Below are 16,767 nucleotides of genomic sequence, written 5' to 3'. Positions count from 1 at the left end.
CCACTCTGAGGACTATGTTTGTTAACCTTGAACTGTACTTTGGTGGGGAGGGGTGTTATGTATGCAAGTTATGCAGAATCAAAATCCTGCATAACTGATTGGCCCAGACTTATGACTGGCCAATCGGGTGATGGATCGAAATCCTACCATCTGATTGGCCCTCTAGTTAATGTTTCAGATGCACCAATCATAGGGAGTCTGGGCGGAGTTAAAGGGTATAAAAGCCAGAGGTGTTTGCCTTGTGTCAGATTGATTGCCAGGTCCTGTTCTGAAGGTGAAATAAACGTATTGAGCTGTTATCTCTATGCCTTCCTTTACTTGCATGGACCCACTATATAACACATACCATTGTAATGGGGGAGAGCTGGCAGCAGTCAATCTCTCTGTCTTTCTCCAGGCACTTAGAAAGGCTTCACTCCTAGGCAAGCAACTCCTCCCTTCCATCTGGAGCCTGTGAAAATGCAAAGCAGAAGTGATTATGACCCCTGCATTCTCTTTGCATTCTTTCCCAAGCTCCCAGTGAAGTGGGGTTGCTTGCCTCCAGTGAAGCCTTTCTAAACGCCTGGAGAGAGATTTATTGATTGTCTGCCGCCATTTATATGCATTACAAAGGTAAGCAAGGCTATCTTTAAATCGCTGAGTAAGGGGACATTGTTCTTGAAATGGAATTCCTTCAATGCAATTTTTGGCATTATTATTTATTGGATTTATAATCCACCTTTCTCCCTGAAGGGCACCCAAGGCAGCTAACAGCATTTAAAAGTCATAAAATATATAAAATAAAACAACAATAAAATAGATAATAAAACAAACAGCAGCAATAAAAACAGCAGTAAAACAATTGTTAAAAAGCAGCCATCATGCCCTCCATCAGGCAAAGGCCTTCTAAAATAAAAAGGTCTTGAGGCCTTGCCGGAAGGTTAATAAAGAGGAAGCGGTTTGCAATTCAAAGGGGAGGGAATTCTACAGTACAGGTGCCACCACTGAGAAGGCCCTATTTCTGGCTGCCGCCCCCCAACCTCTCTTGATGACTGCACAACCAACAGGGCCCCCTCTGATGGCTGAAGAGGATGGGCTGGACTATATGGGCATCCACGAAGGTTCTGGGAATGAAATCCTCATGCATATCAAGACTCAACCTGTATAGTTCAGCATAGCAAGTAAATAAACAAGGAATCTCACCCAAGATTCTGGAAATCTCAGAGGTTTTCTGTAAGAAAACTTTTGCTGATGTCAAAATGACAGCTAAGTAGTGAATTTCTTTTCCAGAGTCTCAGTGCCAGTGCTGAGAAAGTCCATATGGAAAGAAATGTTAATGGGAAATATTTGGTGAAGATTTATGCTGGACTGAGATCCCATTGCATGGAATATTCCAAGCAAAACTGCAAACATAATTGTAAGATTGCACTATATGGATTTTGTCCTCACAATAACAGGAAATATGTACAATCCTGTAAGCACCACTAAGCATCCACTGAAGGAATGGGACACCACCACTCTTTGCTTCACCTGGCAGCATGCAGAAAGTATAGTGAGAGCATTCAAACTGAGAATTATTTTGTATTAAATGGTCTTTGGAACACGCCATGGGCACAATTCTTGGAAATTGAGACATAGTGACAGTTGCTGCTGGCTGAGGGACAGACCTCCCGATGGGCTCTTAGTGCTGTGTTCTTTAAGCTAATTAGTCACTCAGCCATAAAACTTACAGCATTTTTGAAAGGTACAGAAAGAAGGAAAATTCAAAGGAAGCCACAAAGAAAATCCTTCTAAAATACCTTGAGCTAAGAGTCATTCAATGGGTTCTTCCAAATATGTAATATCATATGTCTGTTTAATCAACTGCTAAACTGAAAGCCAGCAGAAAGCAGTCCCTGAGTACATCAATGAACCTCTTCCTTAGGTCCTTCAGTACAGGAAGGCCTTCCTTAGGGTCTTCAGTACAAGAAAAAAACTCTACTGAATTTAAGGTTTCCATGTGATACTTAACACATTTTTATCCCATTTGAAAAGGTCTCTCTGTAAAAGATAAAATCATTAAAGCTCCAAAGACAGGGCTGAAAGTAAAGTCACATATGAGTACAGTGGAATTTTGCTGGGAGAATGCTTACTTTACTGTCTCCTTAAAATTCCTTAAAAATTTTTTTCCCAGTAGAAGGAAGTTATTGTTTCCCAGATGCTTCCCTTTGAACCAGAGACCAACTGCACTCCAGTAACATTTTAACATTAACAGTTCAACATGTTCCTGTGAAAATATGTGAGAAACACGATTTGCTAAATTGTAGAGATAACAGTGAGTGCCCTGGCTGATTTCACATTTGCAATTTGTTTGCGTTATACCACTAAGACCTTATACGGTGCTAATTATTTTACTTTATTTAAGATTCAAGAGTCTCCAAAACAGGTTTGTAATAATTGAAATAATCTTGCACTAGATCTTTCTCTCTCCATTTTTTTTTTTTTTTTTGGTAACTTTACATGCTAAAAGCATTTGTATGAAAAGCATTGAAATCAGTTAATGGCCTATATGTCAGTGACTACAGCTAATGCTTACAAGATAGGAGTACTACAGGGCACCAAGTGGTGAAACATAGAGGTGTTTGAAAACAGTATTATTTGACTTGGAATTATTTTAACTCATTGTGTTCCGTAAGACTGAAGGCCCAATCCTATCCAATTTTCCAGTTCGGGTGCAGCTGTGCCAGTGGAACATGCACTGCATCCTGTGATGGGGAGGCAGTCACAGAGGCCTCCTCAAGGTATGGAAACATTTGTTTCCTTACCTCTGGGCTTCATTGCAGCTGCACCATGCTGGACAGTTGGATAGGATTAGGCCCTGAGGCGGTAATCCTAACTTACTCACTGGAAACAAACACTTCGATGGGACAGCTGGAATTCCTTTGCAATGTGTCCCTTTTAGAATCTCCATCTCACTAGTTCCTTGAGTGACTGAATGAGAGTCCTAAGCTGTGAGAGCATTTAATCAGATGTCTGTTGTTTGTAATAGTTGTTTTCCTTTCCTGTTCTTTGTTAATGGTTTTCCATGTCACTCACATAATTTATTTATGGAGATTTATGAAATCTCTCACTGTCTTCTCATCACTCCCTTACTACAGGTGAGTCACTGCAAACACAATAATGGTCTGAGATTTTCTAAAGGTGATAACATAAATCATATATGCCTTCACAGCATTTGGACTCTCTTTCAGAAAACTTACAACCAGTTATGTAAACCAGGTTTCAAATATGGGGCCCCCTCCCCCTGGTTAACCAAGAAAACATTACTTTCAGGGTGATATAGTTACAGGGACAATTACATTTTACTTGCAAATGTATTACATGGATTTTTTTTTTCAATGGTGTAGTATAAGTGAAAGTACACCTAAATCTCTAGGCTGCCATTTAAGAATGTTGCATTCTACCCTTGAGTGTGGCTTTCTGAAAAATGTTTTGGTTACAATTAAATATCAGCTCATGCTTCATTTAATTGCTGAAAAGGGCAGCCTAACCAAGGGTAAAATGACCAGTAAATAAAAGAAAAAGGAATTAGAAATTGGGTTAACTTCTTACTAGTTAACCTCTTTCTAGGTTAGAAGTTACAGCCCAATCCTATCCACGCTTTCCTGGAAGTAAGCCCCATTGACACTACTGGGACTTACTTCTGAGTACACATGCATAGGGTTGAACTGTTTGTTTATCTCCATGCCTCCATGGGTAATTCTTTCTTCTCTCTATAAGTAATTTTCTCAAGAGTGTGGACTGTTCCATTCTGTACCTATCTTTATAAAGTTATAGTAAAACAGAGTCAACTTCAGTTATGTTAATTTCAATTTGTGCACAAGTTCTGATGTTCTATAGTCCACAGAAAACTCTAATTCTTTTCAACATGGCTTTTGGCTGAGCCACAGCATAAGAGACATCCATGATTTCTCAGTATCTGAAATTCAGAAAATGTAGCCCCATAGCAAAAACTATCATAGGTGAATAGGTTTCCAAGACAGTTTTGTATAATATGGATATATTAGTTTCTACCACTTTGCAGTGCTGTTCTATATAGATGCCATATTGTGAATGGACCAACACATGATCTTCAGCGCAGATAAGGCAGATTTTATTTTGAAAGCTACACCTATTGAGAGGGTTATCATCTGAGCAAATAATGATAGGCCAATTTTATAATCTGATTGTGTAAATCAGAGGGTTCGAAGGCACTTGCAATTGTCTTCCATGATGTTGGCATCCTTCAGTCTCGGAAGACTATGGTGTCACGCTCTGAATGGTGGTCCTGGAACAGAGTGTCCTCTCCAGTGCGCGAAGCCTGGGTAAAGTAGGTATGGAGGATAGGCTGTTACCCATGCAGCAAATCCCCCCTCTCCACGTCGCTGAAATGGTCCAATGGAAAGGCAGAGGCCAATGTGGTTGGTTCCAGCGGAGTCGCGGAAGTTGGCAAAAGTGCTGGCAAGTACCCCTGGGGGTACACATACCCCAGGTTGGGAAAAACTGCCCTAGAACTAGCAGCCCCTCTTCCTCTTTGGCTTCATCTCTTGACTGCTCACTTCCTTCTTGCCAACAGAGTACAGCCCTTCCTGTCTCTAGTCCACACATGAGGTTATGATTCAGTTCAACTTTCTTCTTGGCTTTCCTTTACTTCAAGCCTGTGGCTTCATGCCACTGCCCACTTTTCCCCACTCCCTTAATAATAATGCTTAACATTTGTGTAGCACTCTTTGAGTGTGCAAAATGCTTCACGTGCATTGTCTTGATGTAATCCTTATACCATCCTATGCAGGATTCTTCAGAGATCCCTGAAGAAATGGAGAAGTACTCACAGCAAGCACATTGCTTTTATTGTGACAAAGCTGTCAGCAAAATAAGTTTTTAAAAGTGAGGTCCATCCTTTACTGCTGCCAGACCAGGTCTCTGTTTCTTTTCCATAAAAGTTGAATTTCCTCCAGATTCTGTCACATTAGAGCTATTTACAAAACATGGAGCAGAGCTCCCAACATTTCACCCTATCAAGTAAGTAAGCATTACTATATCCATATTCCAAGTGGGGGGATTCAGGCAATAGGTTGCTTAAGTCCACCTAGTGAGTTAATGGCTGAAGAGAGAGGCAATCAGGTGTAATGAGACTACACTTTCCCACAGCTTGCTGTGGCCTGGGAAGTGGGGGAGACCCTGATGGCTTGGTGTTGAAAAAGGAAGCAGAGAGTTGCAGGTTGGGAGGGAGTTTGGAGGGCTGGCAAAGGCCCATTGGGGGTGTAGAAGATCTTAAGGAACCGAAGGAACAAGGGTAACCCTGGATCTTTTGTGGAACAGGCTGAGTTGTGGGGGGCCTGGTGTGCTCCTGCACCTGTGAGGCCTTCTCCTGCATTGGCAGCACAGAGGCCAAGTTGAAGACTATCCACATCAACCCTTTTGGATCCTGTCCTTGAGTCCCACCCCAGAAGACCACAAGCTTCCCTTCTTATCTGCCTTATGAGACCTTCTTTTACTACTATCCAAGAGTCAGTGTTGTTCCTGGAAACCATCAGTGTTAGCATAGAGGTTGCTAAATCTTGAAGTGACTTCAGCACTTGTCTCTAATTTAGTGTTGTATAAGACAAGGAAGTTTGATTTGTAACTCAGTCTTAGTTGCTGTGTGTCCCATCCCAATTTTCCCAATACACCAATTTGTCCCATCCAGATAGTCCAACTCCCTTCTAATACCCACTTTTTGGCTAATTAACACCCTCCTTTTCCAAGAGGAACAGCTGTGGAGTACAAAGAAATGAACAGAACTCCTTATCAGTTGAGCAATTAACAAGAATTTATTGTGACAAACGCATACACTCCCTGCAAGTCCTCTTGTCCAGAGGCTTTCCCTCCCCAAAACTCCACTTAACTCAGTGGGTAAAGGTCCAAAGCATCCAGTCCAAGTCCACGGTCTAATCTCCAAAGCACAGTCCAGTCTTCTGCAGCAGAGTCCCTCCTCACCAGCAGTGTCCTCTCCAGCAAAGTGTCTACTCCAGCAGGGTCCTGGCAGTCCTCTCTTCTGTGTCCTCCAGCCAAGTCCTGGCAGTCCCCTTCTCCCATAGGTCTGGATCAGGTAGCTCTGTCTGGTCAGGTTCCCTCTGGGTCAAGTAGCTCTGGGTTCCTTCTGAAGCTGCCTTTTATCCTTGGATGTCTCATAATCCAAAAGGCAGCTCAGCTGTGAGCTACCTTGTTAGCCCCTTGTTAAGTCCAAATTAGGCTCAGGTGAGCCATTTCTTCAGTCCATGTCCATTCAAAGTCCTATCAAGGTCAAATGAAGCTCAGGTGTCCATCAGAGTCTCCATTGGCCTTGATTATAGCTGTGGAGCCAGCCCTGCCCTGCCCAGAGCTGTCAACCAGCTGTCAAAACATGGGATCACTGTCAACACCACATCATCCACCTGATGATCTTCTGATCTTCCATTACACTATGCTACACCTGCTCTTTCCCTTTAATCACTTTCAGCCCAGTCTTAGGGATGTCTGCTCAGAAGTAAGTTGCATTATGGTCAACAGAACTTACCCCCTGGTAAGTATTGCAGCCTTTGGCTGCAATTCTACAACATGTTCATGGTAGTAATCCCCATTGAACACAGTCAAACTTACTTCTGAGTAGACATTTCTAGGATTGTGCTCTGTCTCTTAGCCAAACTCCCTAATACTCCTCTTTTCCTGCCCCTCTAGCATACTTCTCCCATTACTACTATGAGTTTTTGCCAGAAACTCTGCTCCATTAGCTTCTTATTACCTTTTTTCTTTGATCCCGACCTACCATTCCTTCAGATTCCTCTTTTTCTGTCCATTGCCCATTCTGCACCTTTCTTTTAGCCTCTTTACCTCCAGGCACCTTGTTCCTTTTCTTTCCTATTAACTAGAACATTTCCTCGGTCCTCACCGGTCCCTTCTCTGAGGTTTTGTTGGCATCCTTCAGTCTCGGAAGACTATGGTATCACGCTCTGAATGGTGGTTCTGGAATAGAGTGTCCTCTCCAATATGCAAAGCCTGGGTAAAGTAGGTATGGAGGATAGGCTGTTACCCATGCAGCAAATCCCCCCTCTCCACGTCGCTGAAATGGTCCAATGGAAAGGCAGAGGCCAATGCGGTTGGTTCCAGCGGCATCGCAGGAGTTGCCAGAACGTGACTGTTCAGCCATGAACTGCCTCAGGGACTCCGGCTCCTGATTTTGCCTCAAGGTTGACTCCTGAAGCCTTTTCCATAACTGGATGTAGCCACAAGGCAGTGGAGGTTTGGGATCAGAGTTTTCCTTCTCTCAGATGAGCTGCCTTCCCAGGCTAACGAGTCCCATCTACCCGGTGGCTGTTTAGTCGCCTCTTACGACAAGTACAGCCAAACTGAGGGCCTGTTCCTTATCCCCAGCCCCCAGGGGATTGTCTTCCATATCAGATTCTTATTATACACTAAATTTCCCCAGAATTGCCTACATATTGCAAGTTATAGTGTACCATAATTAGAATTGATTCATGTATTTGGTTTCTGTTCCAGATCAGAAATTTAGACCTTCAGGTAAGAAACAATTTGAAAACAATCAGGGCTGGCCCAAGATCCTCCTGTCTGAGATAGGGCAAATGCCACTGCCTCCCTTCTCTGTGGCATGCTGAGGCACAAGGAGCCTGAAGTCCTTTTGTGTCTATAGGAAAGTGTGCCCGCACTTCCAAAAGTTCTGAAACACTAGTTGACTATTGAGACATAAGTGCCTTTGGCTGCAATCCAATATACACACTTTCCTGAGAATAAGCCTCATTGAAAACAATGGGACCTACTTCCATGTAGAAATGCATAGGATTGTGATGTAAGGCGCTGAAGGTATTTGATGTAGCAGCCTTACAGAACCTAGGTATGGGCCTAGTCAGTACCAGGATGAGAGACTCCCTGGGAACGTGGCACGCCTTCCTGATTTCATGGAAGAAAGACAGGCTGTAACTGTAAGAAATGGATATGACTCAGCCACATAATGGCAACTATTGTGTAAATGTATTTTTTTAAAGAGCAAATGCAGAGATAAAAAGAGGAAATCCAACCACTTGGGAGCTTCAAAATAGGATATTCAAACATAGATGCGAACTCCTGCTGTCCAGTTTCAGAAATCCTGAATTTCAAATCTATGCAGTTATATCTGGCTGTGTAATACATGGGTGAAGATAACCTTTTGCTTATTCAACAGCTCTTCCAAGTATTGCCATCTACAAACAGTTGGCTGTTTTTTTAAGTACCCTTGTGGAGTGTGGCTCAGCAGTTTGATCTGGATTCTTTTCAGAGCAAGCCCATCCTTGAGGCCAAATGAGACATTCCTTCTCCCTCCACTTTGTGCTCTTGACTTTTTCAGCAGCAAGGTTTCTTGGTTCCTTAGACTGCTGGGCAAGGGCAATTGTCAGCTTTTTTTTTTTTAAATTGGGGAGGGGGGAAGTAATTGTCCTTTCATTTTTATTTTAATTACAAACTTATTCATTTTTCCTACCTAGAGAATACTCTGCATAAGTAGATATGATTAACTTATCTCTGTGTGGCCCTGTTTCACATATAAACTTATAGACACACTCAAACACCTGAATACGCTATTTATAAATAGTTTCAGAAGTCTACTATGTGAGATGAAGTAATCTTCATTCCCTTCTGTGTCTCTGTAGTTGCCCCAGGGTACCCAATTCATCCCAAGGGGGAAGCTCCAAGTCAAAGGTGTTGGATGTGCTTGTGGATCTTGGGTGGTCTTCTGACTTGGGGATTTGCAGGAAGGGAGGCGTACCACAAGGATGTCCTCAGAGTAGAACTTTGAGAACTCTTGCATAGTCCAAGACCTGGGCAGATCCTATCTCAGCAACACTTCCTCTCAGTTGATCACCTCACAATGGGCAGGTCCCAGCCATCCTTCAGGTCAGCTGCTATGTCAACTGCCTGCAGGTGCCCACATTAACATGCTAATAGGTAAGGTTGCTTTCAGGCAAGGCAAGGCTTTCAGGCAAGGCTGCTTTCAGAAGGTAGAACCCTCCTGCTTCCCAGGACAGCTCCAAAATGGTTTATTTTTTGTGGCCCATGAGGGGTGAGCTCACCCTGGGTGGTCTTCCCTCTTGAAGAGAAGGACAAAAAGTCAAGGCTATGGAATGTTGTTAAGCATATTCCCTCCCCCCCCCTCAATTATAATTACCTCAGGAAAGACAAGGGGAGGGGGTAAATGGTATCTAGAGGGTTAAATGGCAGGAAGGTCTGTTAGAGGACCTAAGTGGCAGGTCTGGCAAAGGGGGAACTGCACTTCTAAAAAGTTCCCAGGGTAGAGTATATAAGAGGAAGAAGCTCAGCCTGAGGGCTGAGTTGTTCTAGACTAGACCGACAATTAGAGAGCGCTTCAGTGTGTCATCTTGAGAACCTCTCTGTCAGCCGCAGTTGCAGGAGAGGGAGAGACAGAGAGAGAGAGAGTTATTCAGGTGCTTGAGAGGATTCATATAGAAAAGTATATGGATCTCCTTACACTGATGACCATTTGCCATTTGTCTTTAGCTCTTGGTCTCCTAACATTTGCTATCTGATTTTGTGAGGTGTATGTGTACAGAACTTAACCTTGTTGTCTACTTACCTGTTCCTTACTCCAAACCTTAATAGCTACTTCTGCTTGAATACTATTCTATTCAGTCCTCAATAAATCTTCCTTGTTAACTGTTCACTTAAGTGTTTGGTATTAAATCAGTTTTGCTTGAACTAAGCGGCAGGAAGTTCCCAGGATAAGTTTTGGCAACAGGAATCCTGGGCTTTGGGGCAGCAGGTTGGGGTCCAGGTCTGAGTTGGGCCATTCTCTACCGTCTGATTTCTCCTGTCTGCTGGCCCTTTGGCCTTTTTCTAGTTGAGCTCAGTTGGGCTCAGCAGTTGGCCTGTATCTCAGGTCTGCTCCTCTGATCCACCTGTGGCCCTGTTGACCTGGCAAAATTCTTGAGTCAGGCAGGGATGAGTAAACTTGCTCCTGAACCAGGGATCATAATTTCCAGGATGCCGGTCTTTGGAAAAGGAATCATCTTGCTAATTAATCCTGGAATATTCAGAACATTTCTGCTGGTAATGTCATCTGTTTGTGGAGAGCCAACAGCAAACCAGATGATGTCCCATCTCTGGTTAGCTGGCGGTGCGATGGGGAATCTTCCTGGTGCATGCTGATGGTCGTCTGGCACTTTTGCAAACAGGTGAGCACCCAGTGGGTGCTAACAGTGATCGGTGCAAAGGTTGGCGTGGTGTTCTGAACCGTGCAGATGAGGCTTGTTGTGCAAGCCGTTGTTGTTGTGCAGGGTGTGCAGAGTGATGCCGGTTAAGGCTTGCACAGCACCCTGCCCACCTGCAGCGTGCACAGTGTGTAAGGACACGGCCAGAGAAGAACCCTGCTGCCTTGCCCATTCAAAGCACGTTCCAGTTCCCCTGGGGCTGGCAGCCAATTGCGTTGCCCTTTTAAGACTCGCCTTGTCAGGCCCGTGACGTCAGGGGAGTGCAGCGATCTACTCGTCGTTGCTGCTGCTGCTTCTCTGCTGTTATTGCAGCCGGGGCTGGGATCTGCAAGGGGGAGGAGGGGTGCCGGTGGTTGCATTGCCTTTTTTTCCCTGGAAGGAAGGACACCGCAGCCCCTTCCGCTCCCCAACTCTTTTTTCCTTCCTTCCAGCTGCCCTGCTTTTATTTTGCACTGGATTTTGCAATGCCCCAGGATCTGGGAGCAGCAGCAGCAACAGCCACCAGCAAGAGGAGGAACTTTCCAGGCAGAAACCCAATGGCTGCGAAGGGGGAGATCTAAGAGCAAAGTCTTTTTTTTTTTTTCCCTCTCCCCCCACCCCATTCTGCCCAGGGAAGCAGCCTGCAAGGGAAAGCCAGCGAGCATGAGACCAGGGGCTCAGCCCTGATGCCTGCCTTCCTGCCCCTGGAGGGAGGATTCAGAGGTTCTTCCTCCTTCCCTGGGGCACTGCGAGCCAAGAGTGTGTGACAAGGAGAAAGAGCAGCACCCAAACCAAGAACTCTCCAGCAGAGCTTTGAACTTCCCTTGGCTGGCCCTGGACTGCTGATTGATGACTGCATCCCTCCCTCTGGCTGGCACGTTTGATTTCCAAGTGGATCTATTTTTTAGTGCAATTGGGGAGGACGTGTAGTGGGTGCCCCCTTGTTGCTGGGTGGTGTCTTTTTTTAAATTAATACATCTAAACTGAACTCTTTGTTTTGGGGGCCAATATCATGGCGATCAAAGGGGCTGTCGCCAATACCGGGATCTTGTTAGTCACAGCCAACGTCGGATCCTTGTTTGATGATGTAAGTAACAGCAGCAGCACAAGGTTTGCAAGAATCCTGGGATAAAGTTGTGGGCTTCTGGGGGTTTGTGGAAGAGATACAGGTGGGCCCCGCCAAGCTGGAGAGCTGGGGTTGTGGTGGGCATGGTGGGAATTCCTTGTGTGAGTGCGTTTGCAAGGGTTGGTGTCTTTGCCCTGCATCCCTGCTGGAGTGGTCGGTGATCATGACTGCACCAGCTTACTTCCTTAGTAAGGAAGGGGGGGGGGGAGGTAGGTAGGTGGCTGGCAGACGGGTGGGGGGTTCTCTTGGTCCTAGCGCCCTTCTTGTCTCCCTTTTGGAGGGTGGCAGGGCTCCCACTTCACCCCCTGTTGCGGATGCGTTGCTAAACCCACTGGCCAAGTCGAGCCTGCCTGTGCCTGTGCGTGCCCGTTCTGGCATTGTCCCCAGCGGTGCTGCCTGGCGCGTCAGACGGGGATTCCCTTTGGGACGCCCTGCGCGCCACCAGCCCAGAGAGTGGCTTGGAGGCGCCGCTCCACCTCCGAGCGCACCTCGCGTGGCTGGCCCTTTACGCGCTCAGCCAGCCCAGCCCTGCCTTGCCCTGACCTGCCTCTTGACCCCTCTTCTCAGGAAGCTTTCGAAACAGTGGCCTTCTTCAGGCCCTCCCTCTCTGCACACGCCCACGCTCTGCCCTCCCTCTTGGGCTCAGTGCTCTCTGCCTGTGCGCGTGCTGGGGCAGCTGCCCAGTGCCCCCAGTGGTGGTGGGGGTGTTTGTGCTGGTCCTGGACCACAGACCTCCAGCTTCACCCATGTCGTAGGCACAGCCCCTAGTTTTGTGTGCAGATCTCCCCATAGCTTGTGCGCAGTGCTGACACCAAAGCAGACCAAACTTCTGCTCCAACCTGCTCTGTTTGGGACAGTGCACTTCTACTCAGTGCCTGTCTACTCAGAAGTAAGCCCCATTGCACTCAATGAGGCTTCCTCCCAGGAAAGTGTGTACAGGATTGCAGCCTCAGAGCCAAATCCTATCCAACTTTCCAGTGCTGGTGCAGCCCTGCCAACAGGACATGCACTGCATCCTGTAGTAGGGGGACAGTCATGGAGGCATCCCCAAGGTAAGGGAATGTTTGTTCCCTTTCCATGTAGCTGCACTGGCACTGGAAAGTTGAATAGGATTGGGCCCTTAGTACTGTGCCTGTTTCATGTAACCAGGCTCGCAGCCCAGTCCTGTGCATGTCTACGCGGAAGTGAGTCCCATCATAGTCAGTGGGGCATACTCCCAGATAAGTGTGGATGGGATTGTAGCCCCTCCGTCATCCTTAAGGATGCATTTTGAGACACCAGATCTCTGAATAACTTCCAGGGAAGTCTGACATGGTGATGCACTGCTGATCTGCAGACATCCCCATGTGTGTGTTCACAGGAGAAAGTTGTGCCTGAATCATGGGAGTTGCTGTGGACTGGGTTGGCGGTTGCTCAATGCCTCCTTGTGCATTTAAAGTGAAAAGCCTGTATATACACACTTAGAATAAATATATGATGGTATTCCTTTTAAGATCTTGTTCACACATGCACACATATCACTTGATTTCTTTACATGTGAAACACATTGTGTTTGAGGCCATAAGAGGAGGTGTGCAAGTTTGTATGTGGGTGGTGTATATATGGATGAGCCAAAGAAAGGTACTGAAATCATTTAATGTTGTGTATTCATCACCTGATTTTGTATGGTGAACAAGCTGTATGGGATTGTCCAGCAACATGCATGGGTATACAAAAAGTATTGTTTGTGCTGCTTCTGACCTGGGAACTCCATCTCACGTTCTTGTTAGATTGGACCAGATTTTTGAGACTGTATGTTTTTATTTTGGGAAATGAGAGAGACTGCTGTGACCACAAGAGTGTAAACATGTATGCTGTCTAAATGTTCTTGGTTGTAGGGAAATGTATGTTTTTATTCTTGTTCAGTGTCCTCCTGTGCTTTATGTCTTGAAAAGGGTTTAAGAGTTTGAAGAAATTAAGAATAACCTGAGAGTTTTTCATTGCTAACAGCTCAGGAATATACTTTTTATTAGTAGGAAATGTAAAATGCCAATCAGGTTTTCCAGCTTCAGGTATATTCATCAAATATAAATATCTGGTGTGCAAAACCAAAGAAAGAAAGGAGAGAGAAAGAGAAGGAAGGAATTAATGTGCTTGCTTTGGTTAGGTTAGTTAAGCAGGTTGATGATTCGTGACACAGGGAAGGACTGAATCAGAGGATGTGCATGAATGAGAACATTGGATAAGCAGTTGAAAGCCACACAGGAATGTGAAATACTGTTAGTTCCTCTCTTTGTCACAGATTGGGTTTTGTAGTGAACACCTGGTGCAAAAAACCATGCAAATTGATAATTGGGGGGGGGGGGGAGAAGCTCAATTTCTCTAGAGTATTGGTTACCTTTATTGAATATTTACCCTTATCTATTAGTATATTTATCCACTGCAGCACAATGTGAACTTGCATAAATAAGGAACTCTGTCTGATTGTTGCTGGGGGGGTATGCACACATCTAGATATTTGTACAGTTTGGCAAGTTTTTTTTTATCTTATTTGAAATCACCATAAATTGAGACTATTGGGTAATGTTGGGGGGGGGAGAGAGAGGGAATAACTCTGATCTTTAATAAATTGCTTGTGACGAGTGTTTGTATTAGAATGTACTTTCTGTAGTATAACATTTCCATTCAGTTACTCTATGCTTAAAGATAAGCACATTAAATAATATTGCACTGTAAAATACCTATGCATGTTTACTCAGAGTAAGCCCCACTTAACTGAATATGGTTTACTTTCAAGTACGTGTGCTTAGCATTGTAACCTTAGGCTGCCATCCTAAAAACATTTGTTAGAGAGTAATGCTACTTTCTAATAATACTGATCCATGCAGTACAATGGAACAGTAAGTATGCATAGGATTATTTTGTATGTTTTTAAGCCATTTCTGTCCAATTTTGCATATATGCAACAGGGACCAAATGTGTGCACTTGTGGGCCAGGCAAAAATGGGTAAACTAATATTTTTAAAAACTGAAAAACAGGCTTTTATTCTCATTTAGAAGCCATAATGAAACTTCTGGAGTATCTTCCTTAATTAGTACTGTAGTAATGTACTTGAAATACCAGATGTGGAGTAGGCAGGCAATGCAGAAAGACAGCTGCAGGCTGCACCACAGCGACTTTGACATAGGTATACTAAAGTTGTGGGACTACTTTGCTGAACGTTTTGAGTTCATGGCCTGGGGCAGCAGCAAAACCCCACAGTATTTTGCAATAGTATAGTCTACTTATTCTTCGCTTCCTTTTCTGTTTTTCCCTTTTTTCTCAAGCTGTCATGCGGTTTATCATGGTTTCAGACAGGCAGCTGAAATGCGTTAGTGCGCCTTTGAAGTTTGAGAAGTGTTAGGAAAAAGATGAAAGCGTCCACTGCCTTAGCTCTCACAGGAAAAAAGGAAAAGAAAAACAACTATTTTCTTTTCCTGTAGAACATTCCATTCAGCTATCTCAGAAATATTAACAACATAAAGAAGAAACCCACTGGATCAGGCCAGGGGTTCAGCATTCTGTTTCCAAAATTGGCCAGTAAGGTGTCTCTGGGAGGGTGTGAAGGCAATATCCTGGCCCTGTTGTTGCATCTGATATTTAAACATCTGAACATGGAGGTTATATTTAGCTATGATGGCTAATAGGGCTGTCAACCACTATCCTCTATGAATTTAACTCTTTCAACAAGCCATGTAAGCTAGTGACCATCACCACATCCTATGGCAGTAAATTCCATGACTTAACTGTGAAATTACTACTGTAGTTAATATTGTGTGCAAAAGTATTCCTTCTGGCTACTGTGAACTTACTACAACTTGTCTGTTCAGGCACGCAATTTAATTTTGCGTTCCTTTTTGAAAGTATTCTGTAGATATTCCATTCACATACAGGTGTGAAACTTGGAGTTGGTTAAGCCAAAATCTGTTTTGCATAAAAGTTAGCAAATAGGTGTATGGCAACATTTGGTATTTCTGAACAGGAAACTATATATGTTTCCAAGCAGAAAATGCCATTTCTGGCTAGAGAGACCTTCAAGGCTCCTCTGGTCTCCAGAGTGTCTTCTCTGTTACCTTATTCTCTTTTCAAAAATATTTTTTTCTGGGATGGGGAGGTATAGAGCAGGGAGACTTGAATTGTACCTTGTTCATTTTTTTTCTTTTCTGAGCATTCTCAGAAAACTTGAAAACCCTTTAGGTTCCCCCCCCCCCCAACAGTTTCCAGGAAAGCTTGTGGTGAGGGAGATAATGAATGGATTTTGAGGCAAATGGGGGGAGTTCACAGCATGTATACATAAGTGCACATGTACTTATCATTGACTGCAGTGGGACAACTGTGTATAGGCCTGTGCTGGATTGCAGATGTTATCTTCCTTTGTATAGAGACGTACTAACCTTTGCATGATTGGATCCAGGTGCGTGTCAGCAGGATTGTAGCTCACCAATCTGTTCATCTACCTTTTTCAGTCTATAACCGTAATCTAACCAAAGTTAAGCACTTTTAAGTCCAATTGACTTCAGTAGGAGAACTAAACGTGCTTAAATCTCTTTCAGTGAAATCAGTAAGATGACAAAATTGAATTTTGAGTGGATCACATCCAACCCAATAAGATTTTATCTTACCATTTTGGACAAGTTCTTTTATTTGCTCCTAATTACATTTGAAATTCTGAATTATAAACTAGCTGCAGATGGTGATTGAATCAAAGTTCACCAGATCCTGCTGGCCTGGTCTTCCCAATACCTATTCCGTTTTGGAATTATGCTAGCTTTTTCTTCTGTGGCCTAGATCTCATGCCTGTGTCTGGGCTTAATCTATTCAAACTGAAGGTGGAGGTTTGCACAATTCTATTCAAAAAGAAAAAAAATCCCCACACATAGAAAACCATAAATCTGGGGAAAGGTTAGGCTAGAATCTTTACTGACATCTAGTTTTGTGTGCAGTTTTTTTTAATATGATGAAATTTTCAGTGATAAGTCCTTAATGATAATCTGAAATTGTACAACTAAGACCCAAATCCTAACCAACTTTCCAGCATTGGCATAGTAGTGCCAATGGGGCATGTGCTGCGTCCTGCATTTGGGTGACACTCATGGAGGCCTCCTCAAAGTAAGGGAATGTTTATTCCCTTACCTCGGGAGCTGCATTGCTCTTATGTTGGTGCTGGAAAGTGGGTTAGGATTGCGCCCTAAAGCACACAGGTATGCCATCTCAGTAAGATTGAACCTATGTTGTAATAGCATCCTTGCTAGAAAGTAGTTTTGTTATAGGCCTACTGTGAGAGGGAGCTAGGGTGATAACCAAAATCTCTACTCTCTACCCTGTAAAACAGGCTACTGCCAAACTCAGAACAGAAATGGATATGGATCACTAGCTTCTGAGGCAACAGGGACCAAATGTGTCCCAGGGTA

General features: G+C 44.2%; 1 protein-coding gene across 3 annotated transcripts in view; it reads left to right on the top strand.

The window, feature by feature from the left end:
* The first annotated feature begins 10,558 nt into the window (after positions 1-10,558).
* INPP5A (inositol polyphosphate-5-phosphatase A) overlaps positions 10,559-16,767 on the top strand; it is a 311,939-nt gene continuing 305,730 nt past the window's right edge. For all 3 annotated transcript variants that reach the window (XM_066619882.1, XM_066619883.1, XM_066619884.1), the window contains exon 1: positions 10,559-11,298. In XM_066619882.1, the coding sequence (XP_066475979.1) occupies positions 11,224-11,298 (75 nt within the window). In that variant the 5' untranslated portion in view covers positions 10,559-11,223. The remainder of the gene's footprint in view (positions 11,299-16,767) is intronic.

Source organism: Tiliqua scincoides, chromosome 3, assembly GCF_035046505.1.
Source record: "Tiliqua scincoides isolate rTilSci1 chromosome 3, rTilSci1.hap2, whole genome shotgun sequence".
NCBI lineage: Eukaryota > Metazoa > Chordata > Lepidosauria > Squamata > Scincidae > Tiliqua > Tiliqua scincoides.
This window is presented reverse-complemented; position numbering and strand designations above follow the sequence as displayed.